The 21,467-nt window shown below is 60.7% G+C and overlaps 1 protein-coding gene across 1 annotated transcript; it reads left to right on the plus strand.

Moving 5' to 3' along the window:
* The first annotated feature begins 1,172 nt into the window (after positions 1-1,172).
* Positions 1,173-21,175, plus strand: TET3 (tet methylcytosine dioxygenase 3). Its single transcript, XM_040651572.2, is given in 11 exon segments — positions 1,173-1,479; positions 7,379-8,099; positions 8,101-9,270; positions 10,410-10,500; positions 10,650-10,743; positions 11,335-11,543; positions 11,716-11,866; positions 12,311-12,400; positions 12,517-12,654; positions 13,138-13,474; positions 13,875-21,175. Coding segments are annotated over 11 exon segments (4,818 nt in total). The 5' UTR covers positions 1,173-1,401; the 3' UTR covers positions 15,614-21,175.
* Positions 21,176-21,467: the final 292 nt, after the last annotated feature.

A 21,467-nucleotide genomic window follows, 5' to 3' on the forward strand; every position in this document is an offset into this window, starting at 1 on the left:
TCTAATTGCTGCAGTCGTCAGCGTGGAGGCCGGGGGATGCTGTGTAATGTCTGGAGGGCTCGGCTCCAGCTCTCTGGCTGCAGTGCTGGCTGCTGGTGGCACGGCCACCGCGCTGCCCAGAGCGGCTCCTTGCTCCCCATGTGGATGAGGGCACAGTGAGCCGTGGGCCTGTGTGAGTGCCGTGCCAGAAGGCAGTCGGTTGCAGCAGAAGGCTGAGAAACACGAGAGCGTGGGGCTTTAATGACCCCTGGAAGCACCGGCTTGGCGTTGCAATCGGAGCTGTTACAATTAGAGCCGTCGCATTTAAAGCACGTGCATTTAAAGCCCCTGCATTTAAACCCGTGGCGCTTCGAGCCGTCCCACTTAAAGGTGTTGTAGCAGAGGAATGGGGTTGAACCTTCCCTGGCGATGCTCGTGCAGAGGCAGCTGCTGCCTGTCCCTGCTGTCCCAGGGCTCCTCGCTGGCGGCCGCAGCCTCTCCGAGCCGCTGGCAGCCGGTGCTCCTGGCCGGAGCATGCTGCCTGCCTGCACATGGCTTTTTTTAGGTTTACAAACATTACGGCCCCGTGCACACGTCGCTTCCCCCCTCCCTTCCCGTGAGTCATCAGCCCCGTCACCAGTGCCGGGGAGCGCAGGCCAGGGAAGCCGGAGGCGGCGTCTGCGCTTCCCCCCTCCTTGGCGCTGATGACCCCAGCGGAGCAAAAAAAAGAAATAGAAATTGGGTATTTTTTTTTTCCCCCCCCTCCCTTTTTCGGTCATGGAAAAGGTCGAGCGAGATGAAGAAGGTGCAGCGGTGACGGCTGTGGTGATGCCACGTCTGTTTGTGGCATCGCCCGCCATGGGGTGTTTGGGGAGAGGATGGCAGCAGAGCCTCCATCCGGGGGCTGCGCGAATGCGGTGCTACGCCCGGAGATTTTGGAGAGGGCCGAGGAACCGATGGCATCCATTGGGCTGAGCTCGGCGCTGCGTGTGCCCCCTGCCATGGGATGGAGCGTCGGCCTCCGGCTGCGTGCACGGAGGTGCTGGAGCCCCCGCGCTGAGCTCATCGCGGCTGATGTGGCTGCGGTGACTCAGCAGCGCCAGCGCTGACTCAGCGGCACTGCGGACCCCAGGAGGCAGCCGAGGTGGGAGGGGGCTGTCATTTTCTGGGGGAGAAAAAAGGGAGATTTTGTGCGGCGTGCTGCAGGAGCCGTTGTGCCGGTGCTGATCGGGAGTGCCTTGAAAGGATGTGATGCAAACGCGTCCCCGTGTAGAAAGGCTCCTGCTCGCTTTTCAGGTGGTTCTTCAGCACTCTGTGTAGGAGAGATGTAGCAGCTCTGACTGAGCACGTGTCTGAGCCCGTACGTAGGGCAGAGAAGGAGCTTGACCTACTCAACCCCAGCCTCGCTGCCTCGCTAACCTCATGGTGGGGGTCTTCATGCCTTCCTCTCCATGGGGACCCGCGTGTGCGCCGGTGCTGACTGCCGGCCGCCGTGCCGGGGTGAGTACAGGGAAGCGTGGGGAGGGCACTTGGCGAGGGGACGCAGCTGTGGCGATGTCCCCTTTGGGGGTGGCAGCTCTCTCGCACCGCCGGGCTTTCGGCTGCGTGCAGGCAGGGATCGGAGCCAAACAGGAAAATGCGCCGTCCGCTTCTGTACTTGCAAGAAAGAGGATCTCAGCCTGAAGCTGGTGAAAGGGGAAGCGGCCATCCCGTGCCTCCGCACCGGCTTGCAGAGCAGGATGCGTCCCCCGAGAGGCTCTTCCCGGACGTGACTTGGTTCCCGTCACGTCCGCTCTGGCGTTTCGGGACCCCCCTCGGCCCTGGCGGGGCACGTGGGGTGGCGGCGGTGGTGGTGTTTTGGGGTGAGTCGGGGGGGGGTCAGGGGAGCAGCGTGCAGCGGGCAGGGCATCGCAGGCGTGCTGTGTTGGGCCATGCCAAGCCCGCCCTGCGTCTCGCTTTCTCCCCGGGTGCTTTTCCCTGCCAGGACGGGTCGCGGCGGTGAAACCGGCTGGGGGAGCCGGTGCTGTCCCCGCACCCAGACTGGGCAGGGCCGGACTCCCACTCATCTCCCAGCTCCTGCCCGCCAGCCATCGCGCTGCCGACGTGTTTGTGCTTGCCGCACGCACGTCCCTCTTCCTCCTCTGCCAAAAGCTCGGGCTGCTGACGGGTTTCACGAAGCGAGGCGCGGGGCCGGGGCTGCGCATCCCCCAGGTACGGTGGGCAGTCAGGTGGGCTTTGTAGAGCCGTGCACCCACGGTGTGACACGGGACCCCCGGTCCCAGCAGTGCGCACAGCTCCGGTGGGATGGGTGTGGGGCGGCTTTGCGCCGTGGCCACCGATTCCCAAAGGCTGGCCGGATTTCTGCACCCTGCTTGCGAGGCGCAGGAACTGGGCGAGGGGGAAGTTCCCACTGGGGCTGGTGGGAGGCGTGCAGGAGGGCGCTGCGCCCTGTCCCCCTGCAGGCAGTGCTGTCAGGGTGCGAGGGGCTGCAGAACGTGGCCCGGCCCCACGTGGGCAGCTCGGGTGGGTGGCAAAGCGCTGCGGGCACAGGGAGGGGCTCAGCACAGCCTCAGGCGTTTCTGCCACAGCCCACGCACTTTCCTCTTCCTTCCCAGGTGAGTCCGTGTCCCTTCTTTCCTTTACCTTCTTTCTTTTTCTTTCCTTTCCCCTTCCTCTCTTCTCCTTTCCCCTTTGCCTCCTTTTTATCCCTTCCTCTCCTTTTTATCCTTTCCATCCCTTCCCTTCCTGCCGGAGCACCGCTTGCCTCCAGCCGTTCTTTTGGCATTGCCCGGCCGGCCGCAGCGCCAATCTGGTAGCTGAGCGCCCACACGAGAGGAGTCAGCTGTGTTGGACTGAAGCTGCTCCAAGAAACAAAAATAGCGCCACGTTTTTTTCCCTTTTTTTTTTTTTTTTTTTTTTCCCTTTCAAGAGCTCTTCTCCCCTCCCTCGCTGCCGGCCGGAGCAGCCCTGACGCAGCCTGGCAAGCCGTTCCCCCTTTCCTCTTGCCAAATGCTGGTTCCCGGCTCGGTGCCGCAATGGGAACGCCAGCCCTGGCTCGGCTGTGCAGCTCCCGAGGAGCTGATCCGGCCCTGCTGGTGCTCAGCGTCCCACAGTGCTGTGCCCCGCAGGTTCCTCCTTTTGCCTGGCCGGAGTGGGACCTCAGGGGCCGCTTGCGTGCGCGGGGATGAATGTTCCAACCCTGCTTTGAAAGGCATCCAGGGTGGATTAGCAACAGATGCCGGCGCGCAGCCGCTCCCGGCCAGGGCGATTTTGGAGGAGCTGCATCCAAGCGCTCACCTCCCCTTTGCTCCGTGCATCCCAAACACCTTTGGTTCCCTCTCTTTTCCCCTTGCTTTGATCGGCTTTCCCATTGCTTGCAGCTTGGCTGGGCTGGGAAAATGCTTTTCCCGGAGCCTCACCGGAGAGGATGGGGATGGAGATGTTTCCTGGTGGAGAAAAATCCCCCGTCCCTATTGCATGCTCCTGGTGCTGGAGCAGCGTAGATACGTGTCATTAAACCGGCTTGTTCCCTGCGAGATGGTAAAGAGGATGAAATGCTTGTCCCAATGGCATCCAGAGCAGGATTGCAGCCCTGGGGGTCCCTGAGAGGCCCATGGAAGCAGGGATGGGTTCCCTGCAACACAGCCCTGCCACGGCTCTGCCTTTCCGCCGGGCTAAATGAGGACAAGGAGCGAGCGGCTCAAACCCAGTGCTGGGGTCAGCCGGGGCCACGGAAACAGCTTGGAAAACAAGCGAGCGGCTGGGAGCGCCGGGAGGGGCTCCGTGGCTCTCCACTTTGCTTTTCCCAGGGCTGCTGCATCCGCTCGGGGCATCCGTACCGCCGGGCTCCACTCCGGCATCCCCCACTGCCGGCACCGTGGTGCCATTGGGCGGCTTTCTGTGCCGGTGTGGCTGAACGGCACATCCAGCCCAGGGCGTACTGCCGGCCGCGTGCCCTTCCTTTGGGCTGCGCTCAGGGATGCTCACCCACATCGGGCTTCCCCATCCAACGGGGGCCCCCACGGTGCCCCGGAGCCCGGAGGATCCCAGGGCTGCTGCCAGGGGAAGAAAACCACGAGCGCGGCATGGGGCCGGCAGCCAAACAGCCGCCTGCCTCTTGGCCGGCCCCAGCCGCTGGCGCTGGCAGCACTGCTGACCTCCCGAGCACCCCGCCGTGCCCCGGCTGTGCCAACACTGCATCCATTCCCCCCCCCCCCTCCCAACCTTGTGCCGTGCACTGCCACATCCGGGCGCCTCCGTCCCCCAAATCCTGCCCTTCCAATGGAATGATTTGCAGTGGGACGAAGCGCTCGGCTGCTCCGAGCCCAACGCCTGCAAAACCAGTTGAGATGTGCGCGTGTAGGAGCGGGTTTACAAGTACCCCAAGCACCCAGATAAGGGATTGCTGCTTCAGCCCCCAATTCCCAGGGCCGGATCGGCCTCGTGGGTGGTTTTGGGGCACTGGGGATGAGGACCAATCCTTTGCCTGGCGTTGGGGTGGTTGTTTCCCAGGTGTGTGGTTGGGGAGCACAGCGGGATGCTGTCTGCTTCTCCAGGGCGCCTTTGCTCCGTGTTTCATATAGGGCTGGGGGGAGACACAGCATAGTGACATAAATAGGGAGGGAGAAGGAGGAAAAGAAGGAAAAGGGCCGTGCGGTGGCTGTGGCACTGCAGCTGGGGACGCCTGGTCCCCATGGGATGCTGCTGCTTGTGTAGGGTTTTCCTGTATGTATAGGGTGTACGTATGTATGGATCTGTGGGGCTGCTGGACCGAATTGCATGGCAGGTCTGTGGGTCTGCTGGGTACGGGGCTTGCTGGATATGAGTTGGTTGAGTATATAGGGTTGCTGGTTGTGTAGGGTTGCGGGTGACGCAGTTCTGTAGGGTTGCAGACTGCTGATGGTTGCTGGTCGAGATGTGCTGAGGATACAGGGGTGGAAGGGATGTAGGAGCGTTGGATGTGTAGGGCTGCAGATCACGTGGTGTTGGTCAGTATGTGGGGCTGCAGGATCTGTAGGGCCGTGGGATATATGGGGCTGTGGGATGTATGGGCAGGGGGATACGGGTTGTGGGATGCACGGGGGTGTGGGGTGCACAGAGGTGTGGGTTGTACAGGGCTGGGGGATGTATGGGCTGGGGGGTATAAAGGACTGCAGGATGTATGGATTATGGGATGTACAGGGTTGTGAGATGCACAGACTGTGGGATGTGTGGAGCAGGGTGATGCATGGGCTGTGGGATGTACAGGGCTGTGGGATCTATGGATTATGGGATGCACACAGCTGTGGGATGTGTGGGTTATGGGATGTATGGGGCTGCGGGATGCATGGGGCTGTGAGATGTATGGGTTATGGGATGTAAGGGTTATGGGATGTATGGATGTACAGGGTTATGGGATGTAAGGGTTATGGTGTGTAAGGGTTATGGGATGCATGGGTTATGGGATGTAAGGGTTATGGGATGCATGGGTTATGGGATGTGAGGGTTATGGGATGTATGGATGCATGGGTTCTGGATGCATGGGTTCTGGGATGCATGGGTTATGGGATGCATGGGTTATGGGATGTATGGATGCACAGGGTTATAGGATGTAAGGGTTATGGTGTGTAAGGGTTATGGGATGCATGGGTTATGAGATGTAAGGGTTATGGATGCATGGGTTATGGGATGTATGGATGCATGGGTTATGGGATATAAGGGTTATGGATGCATGGGTTATGGGATATAAGGGTTATGGGATGCATGGGTTATGGGATGTAAGGGTTATGTTTGCATAGGTTATGGGATGTATGGATGCACAGGGTTATGGGATGCACGGGTTATGGGATGTAAGGGTTATGGGATGCACGGACTGTGGATGGATGGATGGCGCTGGGAGATGCACGAGACGCACGGAGCCGTGGGGCGCTGAGGCTGCGGGCTGTACGCGTGACACGTGCCGGCTCTCGGGGGCCGCCCGGGCAGTCCGGGGGTTGCGGGGCCGAGCGCACGTTCCCCCCCCACTCCCCCCCCTCCCCACCCGTACGTGCGCGCGGCGCCGGGGCTGATGGCTCCTGCAGCTGCCGCGGGGGGCGGGGAGCCGCGGCCGGGCGCGGTGCGGCGCGGAGCAGCGCGGGCGCCTCCGTCCGTCCGCGGGCGCCGTCCGTCCCTCCGCGCCGCCGCCGCCGCCGCCGCTCCCCCGCAGCGTAAGTGCCGCACCGCCGCCGTGCCGTTCCCGGTGGCTGCGGAGGAGCGCGGCGCGGGTCGGGGGCGCCCGGCGGGGTCGGTGCGTTCCGCGGCCTTTTTTGTTTTCCTTCCGCCCAAAGCATTGGAAACAGAAAAGGGGGGGGGGAGGGGGGAAAAAGATCCAAAAGGGGGGAAAAGGAAATAAACGAAGCGGAGATCATTTTTAGTTCCTCGGAGGGATTTCCCCCCCCCAACCCCCCCGCCCCTCCCCCCCCCTCCCCCCCTCCCGGGGCGGTGGGTGCGCAGGGTGGGCTCCTCGCGGCGGCGTTGTGGGGGGAGGGGGGGGGGAATCGCTGTTGGTTTCGGGATGGAATCCCGCGGCCCCCCCTCTTCCAACCCCCCCTCCCCCTTCCCCCCCTCCCCACGGCGGTGCCGGGAACAAAAGGAGCGGTGCGGGAGGCCGCGTGCAGCCCCGCGTGTTTTCCCCGTGGGTTCCCCCTCCCCCCCATCCCGGTCGGATGAACCGCAGGGGCGGTCCTCGTGGGGAACCTCCATGCGGGGAGCCGCGCGTGCGGGAGTTCCTGCGTGGGGGGGTTGTGTGTGTGTGGGGGGGGGGCTCAGGGTGACCCTCCCGGCTGCGGAGGGGCCGTGGGAAGGGCGGTCGGGGCCGCTGCTGTGCGTTGTCAATGGGGTTCGCCTCTCGTTTTCCCCCCGGGGGGCTGTTTGGGGCAGGGAGGGCTCGGGATGCTCCTCTCTGCTTCTGCGGGGGTTTCGCTCTGCCCGTCTCAGCTGCCTGTTGCTCCGTCTCTCCCTGCCTGTATGCAGCCCCAGAAAGGGGTGAAGGCGTCCCCCGGCCCCGCGCAGGGCTCTCCTATTAGTGACAACCCGCCAGGTGCTCCGCATCCCATCCCTTGGGGCACTGAGACCCCCACCAATGGGCACAGATATCCCCCCCCCTCCCGTGTCATGCACCCACCGGGGCGATAGGCTCCGGACCCCCTTCTCTCCATGCTGCCCCACTCCTTGCTCAGCGCCCCATTGCACGCTGCAGTCCCAGAGGGCACAGCTCCGTGTGGGCCTTTGGGACGTGGGGATGGGAAGGGCGCGGGGGCACCTGCAGCGGAGTATGGAGCTGCGCTGGGATGGACGGGGGGGTGGCGGGCTGTGGGGTGGGATTCGGGGCACGGCATTTTGCCAGGGGATGCTCACACCTCTCCTCTCTCCCCGCTCTCAGACAGGTCCGGGGGGCGACCCGGTTGATGGCCCCAGAAGAGGCCCAATGGAAGAAGGGCTGATCGACTATGGCGGCGAGAGGACGCTGAGCGAGGGCGGCCGGCTGGGCCTGGCCGCTGGGGGCCGGCCGCAGGCGGGGGGCAGCGCGCTGATGGAGCCCAGCGGATGGCTGCCCGGCCCCCCCGCCGGCCCCGCGCGCCTGGAGGATGCCCGCAACCTGGTGGCCTTCTCGGCGGTGGCCGAAGCGGTGTCCTCCTACCGGCTGCCCGCCCCGGCTTCGCCCTCGCTGCTCTACAAGAAGTTTGACACCGAGATGAGCCGGGGGGGGCTGGCGCCGCGGGACGGCGTGCCGAGGGGGGAGGACCTGCACGCCCTCAAGGCCGCCCTCGCCCTGGCCAAGCACGGCATGAAGCCCCCCAACTGCAACTGCGACGGCCCCGAGTGCCCCGACTACCTGGAGTGGCTGGAGCAGAAGATCCAGGCGGCCCTGGGAGAAGGCCCGCTGCCCCCCGCCCCGCCGCCCCCCGACAAAGGTGCTATCGCTCCCCCCGCGGTGCTGGAGGCCGCCGAGCCGTGCCCGTCGGACGGCCTCCCCTTTTCCCAAAGTGCACTGAACATCGCCAAGGAGAAGAACATCAGCCTGCAGACGGCCATCGCCATCGAGGCGCTCACGCAGCTCTCGGCCGCGCTCCCTCAACCCGGTGCTGATGGGCCGCCCCCCCCCGCCACCGCCGCCGCCGCCGCCCCCCTCGGTGCCCCCCACTCCCCAGGAGCCGTCCATCAGCGCGGTGCCTCCGTCCGGGACCGCCGACCCTATGGCGGAGCTGGAGCAGCTCCTGGGCAGCACCGAATACATCGCCACGGCCTTCAAGCGGCCCGAGGCCGGCAGAGCCCCCCCCGCGGCAGCCCCAAAGCCCCCGGATCGGACGCCGGGCAAGGAGGCGGCGAGCAGCCCCCGCGTGCTGCAGGAGCCCGACCTGCACAGGAAGACGCAGCTGGTCCTGCAGCAGCACCTGCACCACAAGCGCAGCCTTTTCCTCGAGCAGAACCTCTCCGCGCCCCCCTCGGAGCGCCCGCCCGGCTGGTGGACCCCCAGCACGCCCAAACCCTTTGAGAAGCAGGCCAAGGAGAAGAAGAAAAGGATGCAGCCGGACAAGCCGGCCCGCAAGCAGGTGCAGATCAAGAAGCCCAAGCAGAAGGATTCGCAGCCGCTCTTCCTGCCCTTCTGGCAAATTAGCCTGGAGGGGCTGCGGGCCCCCGCCGAGCCCCCCGCCTCAGCGCCGCAGTCCGAACCCCCACCGCCCACCCCGCTCCCACCCACCGCTCCCGACTCTCAGGAAAGGGGTACCCCCGGGGGGGACACCCACAACCACCCGCCGGCACCGGGCCCGGAGGGAGCGGCGCCCGCCGTGGTGGACGACAAGCTGGAGGAGCTCATCCGGCAGTTCGAGGCCGAGTTCGGGGACACCTTCAGCCTGCCGCCCAGCGGGGCCACCGCGCTGCCGGAGGGGCCGCCGCCAGCCCCACAGGTGCCCCCCACCGCCGCCAGCACCGCCGCCGTGGCCCCCAGCAGCGCCGCCCCGGGGGGCTCCGCGCTGTCGCCGGGGAAGGGACCTCCTCCGGAGCATCTCTTCTCCGTGCGCTCCCCCAAGCAGATCAAAATCGAGTCCTCTGGTGCTATCACCGTGGTGTCCACCACGTGCTTTTATTCCGAGGAGAGCCAGAACGCCGACGAGGCGGAGGGGACGCCCACCAAGGATGAGGTGCCGCTGACCCCCACCCTCAGCGGGTTCCTGGAGTCGCCGCTCAAATACCTGGACACGCCAACCAAGAGCCTGCTGGACACCCCCGCCAAGCGAGCGCAGGCCGAGTTCCCCACCTGCGACTGCGTGGGTGAGTGGGGGTGTGGGGGTGATGCGTGGTGTTGGGGCTGTGCCATGGGAGGTGCTGGGAGGTCCTTTGGTTGGGGTTGGGAACGCCACCCGGCAGCACGTGGGGGCACTCAGGCTGCTCTGCAGCCCTTCAGCTGCGTTGGCTACAGGGCAAGTTTGGGCTTTCTTCTCTCCTGCTTTCATGGCCAGGTGGTCAGCGGTGAGCGAGCACTTGGTGGTGGCACTCTGTCAAGCGTAGAATCATTCAATCATAGAATGGTTTGAGTTGGAAGGGACCCTTAAAGGCCGCCCAGTCCGACTCCCTGCAGCAAAGGGGGGCACCCACAGCTCCATCAGCACTCAGAGCCCCATCAGCCTGAGCTGGGGGGTCTGCAGGGACGGGGCAGCCACCACCTCTTTGGCCAACCTTCTTGGTGCCTCTCCTACTACACCAGGAGCGATGTTTGCAGCCGGGGTGCTGCTCACTCCAGCTGCTGTCCCTGCCGGGGTGTGCTGAAAGGCACAGAACTCCCAGATCTGTGTGTTTTTTGTGCTGGCATTTGTTACACTTCGCAGCACGTGCTGGAGAATTCAGCTCAGTGTTTGCAGCCCGGCTCCTTCCGCCGTGCCCTTCTCCCACGGGCTCTGTTTTGTCAAGAAAAAGCCATAAGAGAATGCAATGAACTGGGAGCCGGGGCTCAGTGCTCCACGAGATGCCCGTGCTGTTGGACGCTGTGATGCAGTGGGCCATCAGTGCACGTCCCACACTGATCCCTGCCTGGGCAGCTGCAGCAGAGCTGCTGGATGTGATGAGAATGAAAATCAGTGCTGGGAGCAGAGGATGGGCTGAACCCCTCTCTGTGGGACCCACCCCAGCACTGCTCTTTGCTTCTCCCTCTGACCCCTCTGTTCCCACACATCTCCCAGTTTCCCCCAGTGCTGGCAGGAGCTGCAAACCCAGGGCAAAACTCTCAGCCCTAAAACACTCAGTGCCAAAATAGCGCAGTCAGGAGTGAGGCTTGTGCTCTGTCAGTCAGGAAATGCCTGATTTTTCATGCAGAAGTGCTTCATTTGAGGGAATTTGGCATCTGGGGGATGTGGTTCCCAGAGGACACCCCAGCATCTCTGTTCTCTTCCCCCTCCCCCCACCTTTTCCTGTAGAGCAAATCGTGGAGAAGGACGAGGGGCCGTACTACACCCACCTGGGCTCGGGGCCCACCGTGGCATCCATCCGGGAGCTGATGGAGGAGCGGTAAGGGACCCCCACCCCAACCCCTTGCAGGACCCTGACATTGGGCCGGGCCGTGGGCTGTCGGAGAGGGGCTTGGGGGCTTCAGAAGGCAGAGTGTGTGGGGTGAGGCCTCAGCAGGACACTTGTGGCTGATGCGGGTCTGCCCACAGGTACGGCGAGAAGGGCAAAGCCATCCGCATCGAGAAGGTCATCTACACTGGGAAGGAGGGGAAGAGCTCCCGGGGCTGCCCCATCGCCAAGTGGGTGAGTGTGTGCCTGCAGCCCCCAGACCCCTCGTGGCACCAACAGTGCAGAAAGGGCCCCACAAGTCCCTTGTGGGACTGCACATCGCTCTCCGTCAGTGCCATTCAATCAAACGTGGGTCAGGGGGAGTGAAACAGCCCTGGGCTCAGAGCTTCTGCTCCACCTCTGCCATTCTCAGTGTAATGCTGCTGTCTGCCCCCTGTCTGCTTGGGGACAGGGAGGTCCCCACCATTGGTGGTCGTGGGGACAAGGACAGGATGCTCAAGGTGTAGCAGTGAAGGGCAAAGCAAAAGTGGCGGCCACTCCTGGCAACCTCTGCAGGGCTTCCCACCCTCATAGAATCATAAAATCAGTGAGGTTGGGAAAGACTGCTAAGACCAGTCATCAACCCAACACCCACAGTGCTCGCCCAGTGACATCCACCGAGTGCTGTGGGCCTCGGGGTCACTCTGGCACCCCAAGCCCATGGGGAAGGACATACCCAGGGCTGTGCCAGGTTGAGCTCTTCTCCACGTTCCTGTGGGACGGCGCAGAGGCAGCCAGCACCCACTGGTGGGGTCTTTGTGCCAACTGAGCCCGGCTGTTTGACAGGTGATCCGGAGACACAACCAAGAGGAGAAGCTGCTGTGCCTGGTGCGTCACCGAGCTGGCCACCACTGCCAGAATGCTGTCATCATCATCCTGATCCTGGCCTGGGAGGGCATCCCCCGCACTCTGGGCGACACACTGTACCAGGAGCTCACTGACACCCTCACCAAGTACGGCAACCCCACCAGCCGCCGCTGCGGCTTGAATGACGAGTAAGTGTCAGCGGGTCACCACGCCAGCTTGGGGACGTGGGTCAGAAGGGGACACAGGCATCCTCCTGTGCTTCTCACTCAGCGGGGCAGCTGTCAGCCCTCCACCCCATAGGGAGGGGGATGCTGTCACCACAGCAGTGGCTGATGCTCCTCCTCCCTGTCCCTCCTGCAGCCGGACTTGTGCGTGCCAAGGCAAGGACCCCAACACCTGCGGTGCTTCCTTCTCCTTCGGCTGCTCTTGGAGCATGTATTTTAATGGCTGCAAATATGCCCGAAGCAAAACTCCACGGAAGTTCAGGCTGGTGGGGGACAATCCCAAGGAGGTGAGTGACACAGTAGTGCTGGGAAGGGCAGTGGGGGGGGGGGGGGGTGGTTTCCTTTTAGCCCTGGCTCCAAGTTTTGGGAGGAGAAAGTCTGAAAATAGGGTCCCTTATAGTAGTTCTGGTGAACTGGGGAGAAAAAATGACAACCTGTTAAGGCTCTCACTGATGTCTCAGGGCATTGCTGCCAGGTGTGACCAATGGAACCTCCCTAAAAACCCCAGGGAGGTGCAGGAGGACTCTCGCATTGTGCAATTAGAAGCTCAACAGGCTGAGGCTGGGGGTTGAGTAGCCCAAATGTCACCAGAAATTGAGGCTGTGTGCTTCGTGTGATGGCAGACATAGTGGGGACAGTTGAACGCAGTGTGATGTGCATGGGCTGCATCCCTGATTGCATCCCTGCTGCCAAAAGCCTTGTGTACAAACACCCTTTTTTCCCTACTGCAGGAAGAGCTGCTCCGGAAAAGCTTTCAGGACTTGGCCACTGAGGTTGCTCCACTTTACAAGAGGTTGGCACCGCAGGCCTACCAGAATCAGGTACCCAACCACCCACCCTCTCCTCCTGGGCTCTGCAGCCTGGCGGCCAGCAGAATGGGAGCGGGGTGGCAGCATGCAGATTTCAGGTAACCAGAACCTTCTCCTCATTCTGCCAGGTTACCAATGAGGACATCGCAATAGACTGCCGTCTGGGCTTGAAGGAGGGGAGGCCGTTTTCAGGGGTGACAGCGTGCATGGACTTCTGTGCTCACGCTCACAAAGATCAGCATAACCTCTACAATGGCTGCACAGTGGTAAGCGAGCGCTGGCGGGCCTTTTTGGGATGGTTCCCCTTTGGCTGCTGGTGCCTTTTTGAGCTGCGTGGCATCCAGCTGGTCCTGTAGGGAACATTTGGGAGCAGAATTGTCTGAGCCACTGTCACCCCAGATTGGCGGGTGATCCTTGGTGCTTGCACTCATGGAGCCATTTGCTTTTCGATGCTTCAGTCCCTCAAATGAAAGCGTTCATGTCTGCAAGGTGCTGAAGCTGTCCCCGCCAGATGTAAGCAAAGCACCAACAGGAGCTGTGCATTTGCTGTTGTCTGACCCAAACCCCATGGGAAGTTTCTAGACAGCACTAGGGGAGCGGAGCGGGCTGGGGGATGCACACCGGTGCAGGCGTGGGGTGCAGATTGGTGTTGAGTCAGGGCTGTCACCATTGTCCCCCTTGGGCTGCATTTGTCAGCATCTCTAGAGCTTGGCAGCCCCGTCCCCTCATGGCCTCCTGCACTCCCCCAGGTCTGCACGCTGACAAAGGAAGACAATCGAGTGGTGGGGAAGATCCCCGAAGATGAGCAGCTGCACGTCCTCCCCCTCTACAAGATGTCCAGCACAGATGAGTTTGGCAGCGAGGAGAACCAAAACGCAAAGGTGGGCAGCGGGGCCATCCAGGTGCTCACATCCTTCCCCCGTGAGGTGCGTAAGCTGCCTGAGCCTGCCAAGTCCTGTCGGCAGAGACAGCTGGAAGCAAAGAAAGCCGCAGCAGAGAAGAAGAAACTGCAGAAGGAGAAGCTGATGACACCAGAGAAGATCAAGCAAGAAGCACTCGAACTTCCTACACTCCAGCAGAATGCAGGTAATGGGGACAGAGCTGAGGTTGCACGGCCCCATGCTGTCCTGAAAGCAGTGAGGGGATGAGGATGTTCCCTTGTGGCTATGGGAGGTGTAATAGTTGGGGGCTTTCTTGGGCCACAGGGTGCACCAGCGTGCAAGCTGGCATTACCAGCTTACCCTGTGGGGTCTGACTTTGCACTGTGGTTTTTGTGGTGCCCGTGCTTTTGCTGCAGCCCAGCGCATGGGTGCAGATTGCTGCCAGCACGTGGGGTGATGCAAGTCACAGCCAGGCTCTGACTCGGCCAGCGGTCCTGTTGCTGTTGGATTTTTCAAGGCTGGGTTTTTTGGGCACGGGGTCCTCAGTCCCTGCTGGTGTCTCCTCGGCCAGCTGGTCACGGTGGCTGTGTGTGCTGTGCCCACAGGTATGGCGTTGAAAAGTGGGCTCCCCCCACAGCCGCTGAAACCTTCCATCAAAGTGGAGCCGCAGAGCCATTACAACGCCTTCAAGTACAACGGCAATGCGGTGGTGGAGAGCTACTCGGTGCTGGGCAGCTGCCGGCCCTCCGACCCTTACAGCATGAACAGTGTTTACTCTTACCATTCCTACTATGCACAGCCCAATCTGCCTTCCGTGAACGGGTTTCATTCCAAGTTCACGCTGCCCTCCTTTGGGTATTACGGTTTTTCCAACAACCACGTGTTCCCCTCGCAGTTTCTGAATTACGGGGTGCCCGAGAGGGGCGAGAGCTGGGTGAGCAACAGCTACGAGAAGAAGCCCAACATTCAGGTGCTGCAGGAGAACCTCAACCATACCTACAGGAACACGGATTTCCCCGAGCCCATCCCACACAGTGTCCGGAGCAAAAACCATCACCAGCGCACCTACGAGCGGGCCAGCCGCTATGCCAGCCAGCAGAAGGCGGCTGCGGCTGGGGTGCACAGGACTAGCACAGGCTCGGAGGAGGCATCGCCGTTTGCACAGAACTGTTTTGGCAGCAGGGCCATCAAGCAGGAGCCCCCGGACCCCCCGCCCAGCATCGAGCCCCTAAACAACCCCGCAGCGGCCGTACCCGGCACCGGTCTGGCTCTGCCTGCTGTCCCCGTACCGGAGCAGCAGTGGAGTCCCTACAAAGCGTCATCCCGAGGTTCGTCTTCCCCCGAGCAGACTGGTGCGGCCGACAGCTCGTGGAGCAGCCTGGTGCCGGGTGCCGGAGGACGGGAGAAGCTGAGCGCCTTCGATGCCGCCGTGCGCCTGCCGCTGCCGGAGAAGCAGTGGCCCAACGTCCTGGCAGGAGAAGCGTCGTCGTCGTGCGGTTCCAGCTTGCTGCCGAAGCCGTGGAGCCCCTGCAAGCTGGGGGAGACGGTGCTGGGCGGTGCGGGTACCCCGACCCTGCGGGACAAGGGCTGGGAGCTGGGACCGCTGGGCTTCGGCTCGGCCCTGCCGGAGCTGCCCGTCTTCTCCGAAGAGCCATGGGGGTCCGGCAAGGCGGAGGAGCGGAGGACGCCGGCGCCCGTGGCGGGGCTGCCCGAAAAGCCGTGGGAGGCGGCGGTGCGTGAGAAGGGGGCAGCGGGGGTCCGCCGGGAGAAGCCATGGGATCCCTTTGGGCTGGAGGAGGGCGTCGAGGAGGCGTCGGTGAAGGCGGTGAAGGAGGAGGAGGAGGAGGAAGAAGAGGAGGAGGAGGAGGAGGAGTGGTCGGACAGCGAGCACAACTTCCTGGACGAGAACATCGGTGGCGTGGCCGTGGCGCCCGCGCACGGCTCCATCCTCATCGAGTGCGCCCGCCGCGAGCTGCACGCCACCACCCCGCTGAAGAAACCCAACCGCTGCCACCCCACCCGCATCTCCCTGGTCTTCTACCAACACAAGAACTTGAACCAGCCCAACCACGGCCTGGCGCTGTGGGAGGCCAAGATGAAGCAGCTGGCGGAGCGCGCCCGCGCGCGGCAGGAGGAGGCGGCGCGCCTGGGGCTGCAGCAGGACGCCAAGGCCTTCGCCAAGAAGCGCAAGTGGGGCGGCGCGCTGGCGGCCGAGGCGGCCACCAAGGAGCGGAGGAACGCGGTCCCCACGCGGCAGGCGGTGGCCATCCCCACCAACTCCGCCATCACTGTGTCCTCCTACGCGTACACCAAGGTGACGGGGCCCTACAGCCGCTGGGTCTGAGGCGGAGGCGGCCGCCGCAGCCCTTCTTACCTCAAAGTCGGCAGCACTGGAGTCCCGGTGCTGCTTCGTGGTGCTTTCTCCTCGGGCATGGGGGAGAAGAAAAAAAAAAAAAAAAAAAAAAGAAAAAAAAAAAAAAGCAGGAAAAAAAAAAAAAGGAAAAAAGCAAAATAAACCCAACGTTACGCTTGGAAACAACGGAACCGACGCGGGTGCAAACTGCACTTGGCAAAGAGTAGGAAAATAGGAAAGGAACAATGCTCTTTGACATTTTTCGGTAACCTAATATTTATATCTCTGTGTTTTTTTAATCTATCCTTGTGCACTGCAAGAATGGAGAGAGAAGTTTATAGCGTCCTTTCGCAAAGGAGGGGTTTTTAATTCCACTTAAAACCGCGTATTTATTGGATTGTTGTTGTTATTTTTTAATCTGACGAGAATGACGAAGCCGACCTTCAAAAAACGAAGCAAACATCAAGGAAAAAAAAAAAATACACGGATAAATTGAAAAAGAAGAAAAAAATGAGAAACAACCCAAACACCAAACCAGCGTATCAAGGCAGAGGTGGACCCCCCCCCATTGCCCTGCAGGCGGCAGGGATCGGGGATGGCCTCACAGAACCACCTGGAAACGTGTGCTCTGACGTCAGCCGGACGCACCGAGAATCCAGTTATTTTAATTGTTGGTTCCCAAGGACCTACAGTGGCTGTTTTACAACTGGAGGAGTCCATCCCCGTGGGTGGAGACCTCAGGGCATCGTGCGGAGGGTGCTGCTCCCGGAGCTCCGTGCTTGGGTGCTCATTTGGGGCTCTGTTGCCCTTAGCAGAAGAGGAGCAGCTCGGCTGCGTCTCCGAGAAACCTGACGGGAATCGAATGCATAAATAGGAAAAAGAAAAAACACAAACCCACAAAAACAACACAAAACTGTGAATAGCTAGCGTTGCTCTCTGTACATCACTGTTGCTGATGTCTGGTGCTTTCAGTCTCTGGGGGACTTTGGCCGTACGAGCGGCTCTGGGAGGAGCAAACCCAGGACTCGTCTCCCCACACTCTCAGTCTGATGGGCGAGTCGGCGCGGCGGTGCGCTCTGCATTTTTCTCTCCCCAGGTGCCATCATCTCACCTTCCTACAGGTTGCTGTTCTTCCCACAGGAAAAAAAACAACCAACCAACCTACCCACCAACCAACCAACCCACCAACCTACCCACCAACCAACGAACCTACCCACCAACCCACCCACCGACCAACCAACCAACCCACCAACCAACCAACCTACCCACCCACCACCCAACCAACCAACCTACCCACCTATCAACCAACCCACCCACCCACCAACTTACCCACCAACTAACCAATCAACCTACCCTCCCACCAACTGACCAACCAACCAACCAACCCACCAACCATCCAACAACACTGCGTGGTGCTTTCCCAACAACCTCAGCTGAGGCTGCCACCCTCGAGCCGTGCTGGGCGCTGGGTGCGGGACGGGGCCGTGCCGTTGCTTTGCACTTCCAGGTGCCTTTTGGGGAACACGCGAGCGAGAGCCGGCGCTGTCACCGTGCCGAAGTCACCGTGTGTGTTTACTGCAACCCCGCGCACCGGCACAGCTCAGCAGGATCTCGGTAAAACAGCCTGAACCTTTGTGTAGTTAGTCTGATTTTAAAACCTGTACATAGGGAAAGAATTTTTTTAAAAGCACTTTCACCTGGATTTAAAAACGAAAGCAAAACTTAAAAAAAAAAAAAAAAGGCAAAAAAACAAAAACAAACAAAAAAAGAGCAAAACTCCCTTTCTCCCCTCCCGACAACTTGAAAGCAGTATGTTTGAGACACAGTTATGGTGGGAGAAGTGTAAATACTGGCAGAATATTTAACATGCTTTGTCCGTCCTTCATAATTTGTTTTTTTAACTGTAATCTGTAAAGTCGCGTATATTTGACAAGGAAATTCAACAAGCTATTATCGCTTTTCTTATAAGTACCCAATAGCATATCAGGATTGTAGAGTTCATGGCAAGTCAGACCTTAGGTTGGCCTGCGGGTGTCCTGGGGCTGCGTGCCGCAGGGCTTGGCTATGGGTATTGGCCATGGGGTTCATGTTGGTCTTGGCCATAGGTCTTGGCCGTGGTTTTGATCATGGAGTTCAGCCATGGGACTTGACCATGGGTCTTGGCCATAGATCTTGGCCATAAGTCTTGACTGTGGAGCTTGGACATAGGTCTTGACCATGGAGCTTGGCCATGGGGTTTGGTCGTGGTTTTAGCCGTGAGTCTTGGTCATGGAGCTTGGCCATGGGTCTTGGTCATGGTCTTGGCCATGGAGCTTGGCTATAGGCCTTGGCTGTAGCGTTAGGCCGTGGGTCTTGGCCATGGGGCTCAGCCGTGGTGCGGCAGCAGTGCTGTTTGGAGGGCTAAGAATGAAAGAGGTCGGATTCGGGTGCCGGCCTTGGTTTGCTTTGCCCAGGTCTTGTCTGACTTCCATGCTGTAGGTTGTCGCAGGGGTGCCTTGAAAGCTTTGCGTAGATGATGTTAGCAAGAAATTCGCGGCGTTTGGGAGAAAGGGGCGCGTTTGGAGAATGTTTCGGTCCGTGCAACCTGTCTAAGTCCTGCTTCCTTGGAGGTGTCTGGTTTGGGGGTTTGCTCCAGTGCGGCGTCCCCCCCTGCCTTGAAGGGAGGCTCAAACTGGTCCGGGGGTGGGGGGGGGGCAGCGGCGTGTGGGTCAGGGCGAGAACTGCTGCAGTCTCACGTTTTTACACTACATTACGTATAACCTACCTCAAATCTCAGTCATTGAAAATTAGCATGCTTCAGACTTCTTATATGAAAACTAGAAAACTATGCACAGCTCTTTAACCCCTTGCTGCTGAGAGTCTGTTTTAAGCAAAATCTTTTTCTTTATCTGTACCAGCACCCGCGCTCTCGTCCCACCCGCGCAGAAGCCATGGGGTGGAAGCACTGCGGGGACGTCCCGGTGCGGGGTGGGCAGTGGGGTGTGCTGGGGGCGGCGTTTTTAATCGCATCGGGGCCGGGGGGGGGTGGGGGGGGGACACTTTGCAGCAGGTCGCAGCCACACTGGTGCTAGAACAACACCCACGATGGGAAGCGGGGGGAGATCTCCGTGCACACCGCGGTGCTCCCGGCCATGGTGTGCACCTCGGTGCTGGCCGGGGGTCGCTCCCCCTCTTGGCACTCTTGGGACGAGGCTCAGGAAGGAGAAGGAAACCAGAATCCCTGAGGTGCCTCAATTGCTAACTTTTCCTTTTAGTACTGGAATATGCTTTGTGGGCTCTTTAAGGCGTATTTTTATGAAATGAAATCTTCTAATCAAAATGGTGCTATGGTGTTTTAACAAACTGTATCATGCTTCTGCCTGATTCCATCTCGCCGAGGTGCTACTCATGTATATACGAAACTAGAGAACCAAGAAAAAAAAAAAAAAACATGAAAAACAAGCAATGATGTCGTTGAGAAGGAAGTTTACTTTTCTGGAGCGACAGCTCAAAGCGTGCCGGGAGCATCTTGCTCTTATGCAAACAGGAACCGGTGCCACGCTGAAGCGTTGGGGGCACCTTTGCTTTGCGGCGGCTTCGTTCCCCTCCAGGAGCCAGGGGTGGGCAGACACGGTGCTCAGATGTGGTCCTCAGCCCCAGCGTGCGGCCATGGTGCTCGGGCACGGTGCTCGGCCCCGCGCTGGGGACGCGGTGCTTGCTTGCGGTGCTTGGTCGCGGTGCTCGGCCACCGTGCGTGGCCTTGGTGCTTGGCTGTGGTGCTCAGCCAGGTGTGCGAACACGGTGCTTGGTTGTGGTGTGTCGGTGCTCAGCCGCGGTGCGTAGACTCGGTGCTCAGCCAGGGGCTGTGAGCGCCGTATTCGGTCCCGGTGCTCGGCCGCGGCGCTCAGCGGTGCTACGGATGTGGCGCTCGGCCACGGCGTGTGAACGTGGTGCTCGGATGTGGTGCTCAGCTGTGGTGCTCAGAGCTGCTGTGAGTGCACGGCCTGCGGGCGCAGTGCTCGCTCAGATGGTGCTCAGACGTTGTCCGCAGTCACGGTGCTTGACCAGGGTTCACGGACACGGTGCTTGGGCACGGTGCGTGGACGTGGTGCTCAGGAACAGTTGCTCAGGCGTGGTGCTCGCCCACCGTTCACCAACACTGTGCTTGAACGTGGTGCTCAGACGTGGGACGTGGACGTGGTGCCCGGCACGGTGCTTTGACTTGATGTGGTGCCGGGCACAGCGCTGGCGCACGGCGCTCTCCCACCACGCACGGCGCTCAGCCCCGGGGCAGACACGGTGCTCGGGCACTGCACAAGGACCTGGTGCTCACCCTCTGCGGTGCTTGGATCCGCTGCACCCAAACACGGTGCTGGCACCTCCTGGCCCCGGAGCTCCTTTCCCTCCCTGGATCGGCGGGCTTTGGCTGCGGAGAGCTGTGGCAGGGGATAGCTGGGCTTCACGCTTCTCCCATCTCTTCATTTCCTTCCCACCTCCCCGCTCTCCTTGCCATTTTTTTTTCGGGTTTCATTGGTGCTACTTTTTTCCCCCTTTGGGTTCCCGTGAGCTGAGGGGGCAGCAGCCCCCCGTGCCCCAAACCAAGGCAAATACCTCAACCCCGCAGCGCCGCGGCAGCGAAGGCAGTGAAACCGGGGCGAATCTTTCCGAAATCAGGGATCCTTTGGCAGCGGTTTTAGTTCCCGTTTCTGTTATTTTATTTTTTTTTCCTTTCATTGACCCTTTCCGCCCGGGCCTTCTCCTCATTTTCACATCCTTCAGGGATTACAAACTGCCGTAGTTTCAGCCTTGTTTTATTCCGGGAGCGTTTCGCCGGCGGGGTTTCGCACCGCGGCGCGGAGAATAGGAAGGAAAAGGAAACGAGCAGACGAAACAAAACAAGGAAACAAAACAAAACAAAACTGAAATGAAACGAAATGGAACGAAATGGAATGAAAAGCGCCGTTTCTGTGGGGTTCAGCGCTCGGGATCCGATCGCGGGAGGGTTTGGGGTTGGGTTGCGTTGGCGTTCCGTGGGGCTCGGAGGACGGAGCGGAGGCGGCAGGGGGTCCCCCCAGGGACACACTTGAAGATTCCTTGGCCGGCTCTGGGCTGTGGTTACTTGAAATGAAGTTTTCTCTTTTCTTTCCGGGGCGGATCGAGGAGCGGTAGATTTTTTCCCATGTCTCAAGGCAATAGGATTAATGTGTATTAAACTGTAGATAACTCCTAGGACAGTAAATTGATGCCGATAATTTTATTTTGTATAATTTTCCCTTTTCTTTCTCCTCTTTCGTGTGTTTCTCGGTTCTTCAGACCCCTTTTCCTTCCCCCCCCCCCCCCCCCCTTTCAGTGTTTTGGTAAATTTATTTTTTAGGATGCCTAAAAATCGCAAGTATGGACCCCCCCCCCCCCCTCCCCCAACCTTTTTCTTCCCCATGATTTTTTTTTTTTAATTTGTATTTTATTCTGAGTTACACGCGGCCCACCCGGCCGCACAATGTATTATTCCTGATATCTTTAAAATATTGTGGGTGTTTTAATAAATTTTATATTTATTTTTTGCACTCAAACCGGGGGGCGCCGTTCTCTTTGGCTCTGCTTTCGGGTTGGGGGGGGGTTGTGGGGGGGGGGGGGGTGGGGGGGTGGGTTGGGGCCCACACAGCGGGGCGGTTCTTGGGGGGCGGGGAGGGCTCTGCGCCGTGGTTTTTGGGGGTGGCGGGGCAGGGTGAGGCCCTCTGGGGCGGGTGGGGCGGGATGAGGCCCGGAGGGGAGCGGTGGGACGCGGCGCTGTGCCGGGCGGGGAGGGGAGGCCGCTGTGTGCTGCGGGGCTGAGGGGGGCGGGATGTGTGAGGGGCTGCTGGGGGGG

The sequence above is a fragment of the Gallus gallus genome, chromosome 22 (assembly GCF_016699485.2).
Source record: "Gallus gallus isolate bGalGal1 chromosome 22, bGalGal1.mat.broiler.GRCg7b, whole genome shotgun sequence".
NCBI lineage: Eukaryota > Metazoa > Chordata > Aves > Galliformes > Phasianidae > Gallus > Gallus gallus.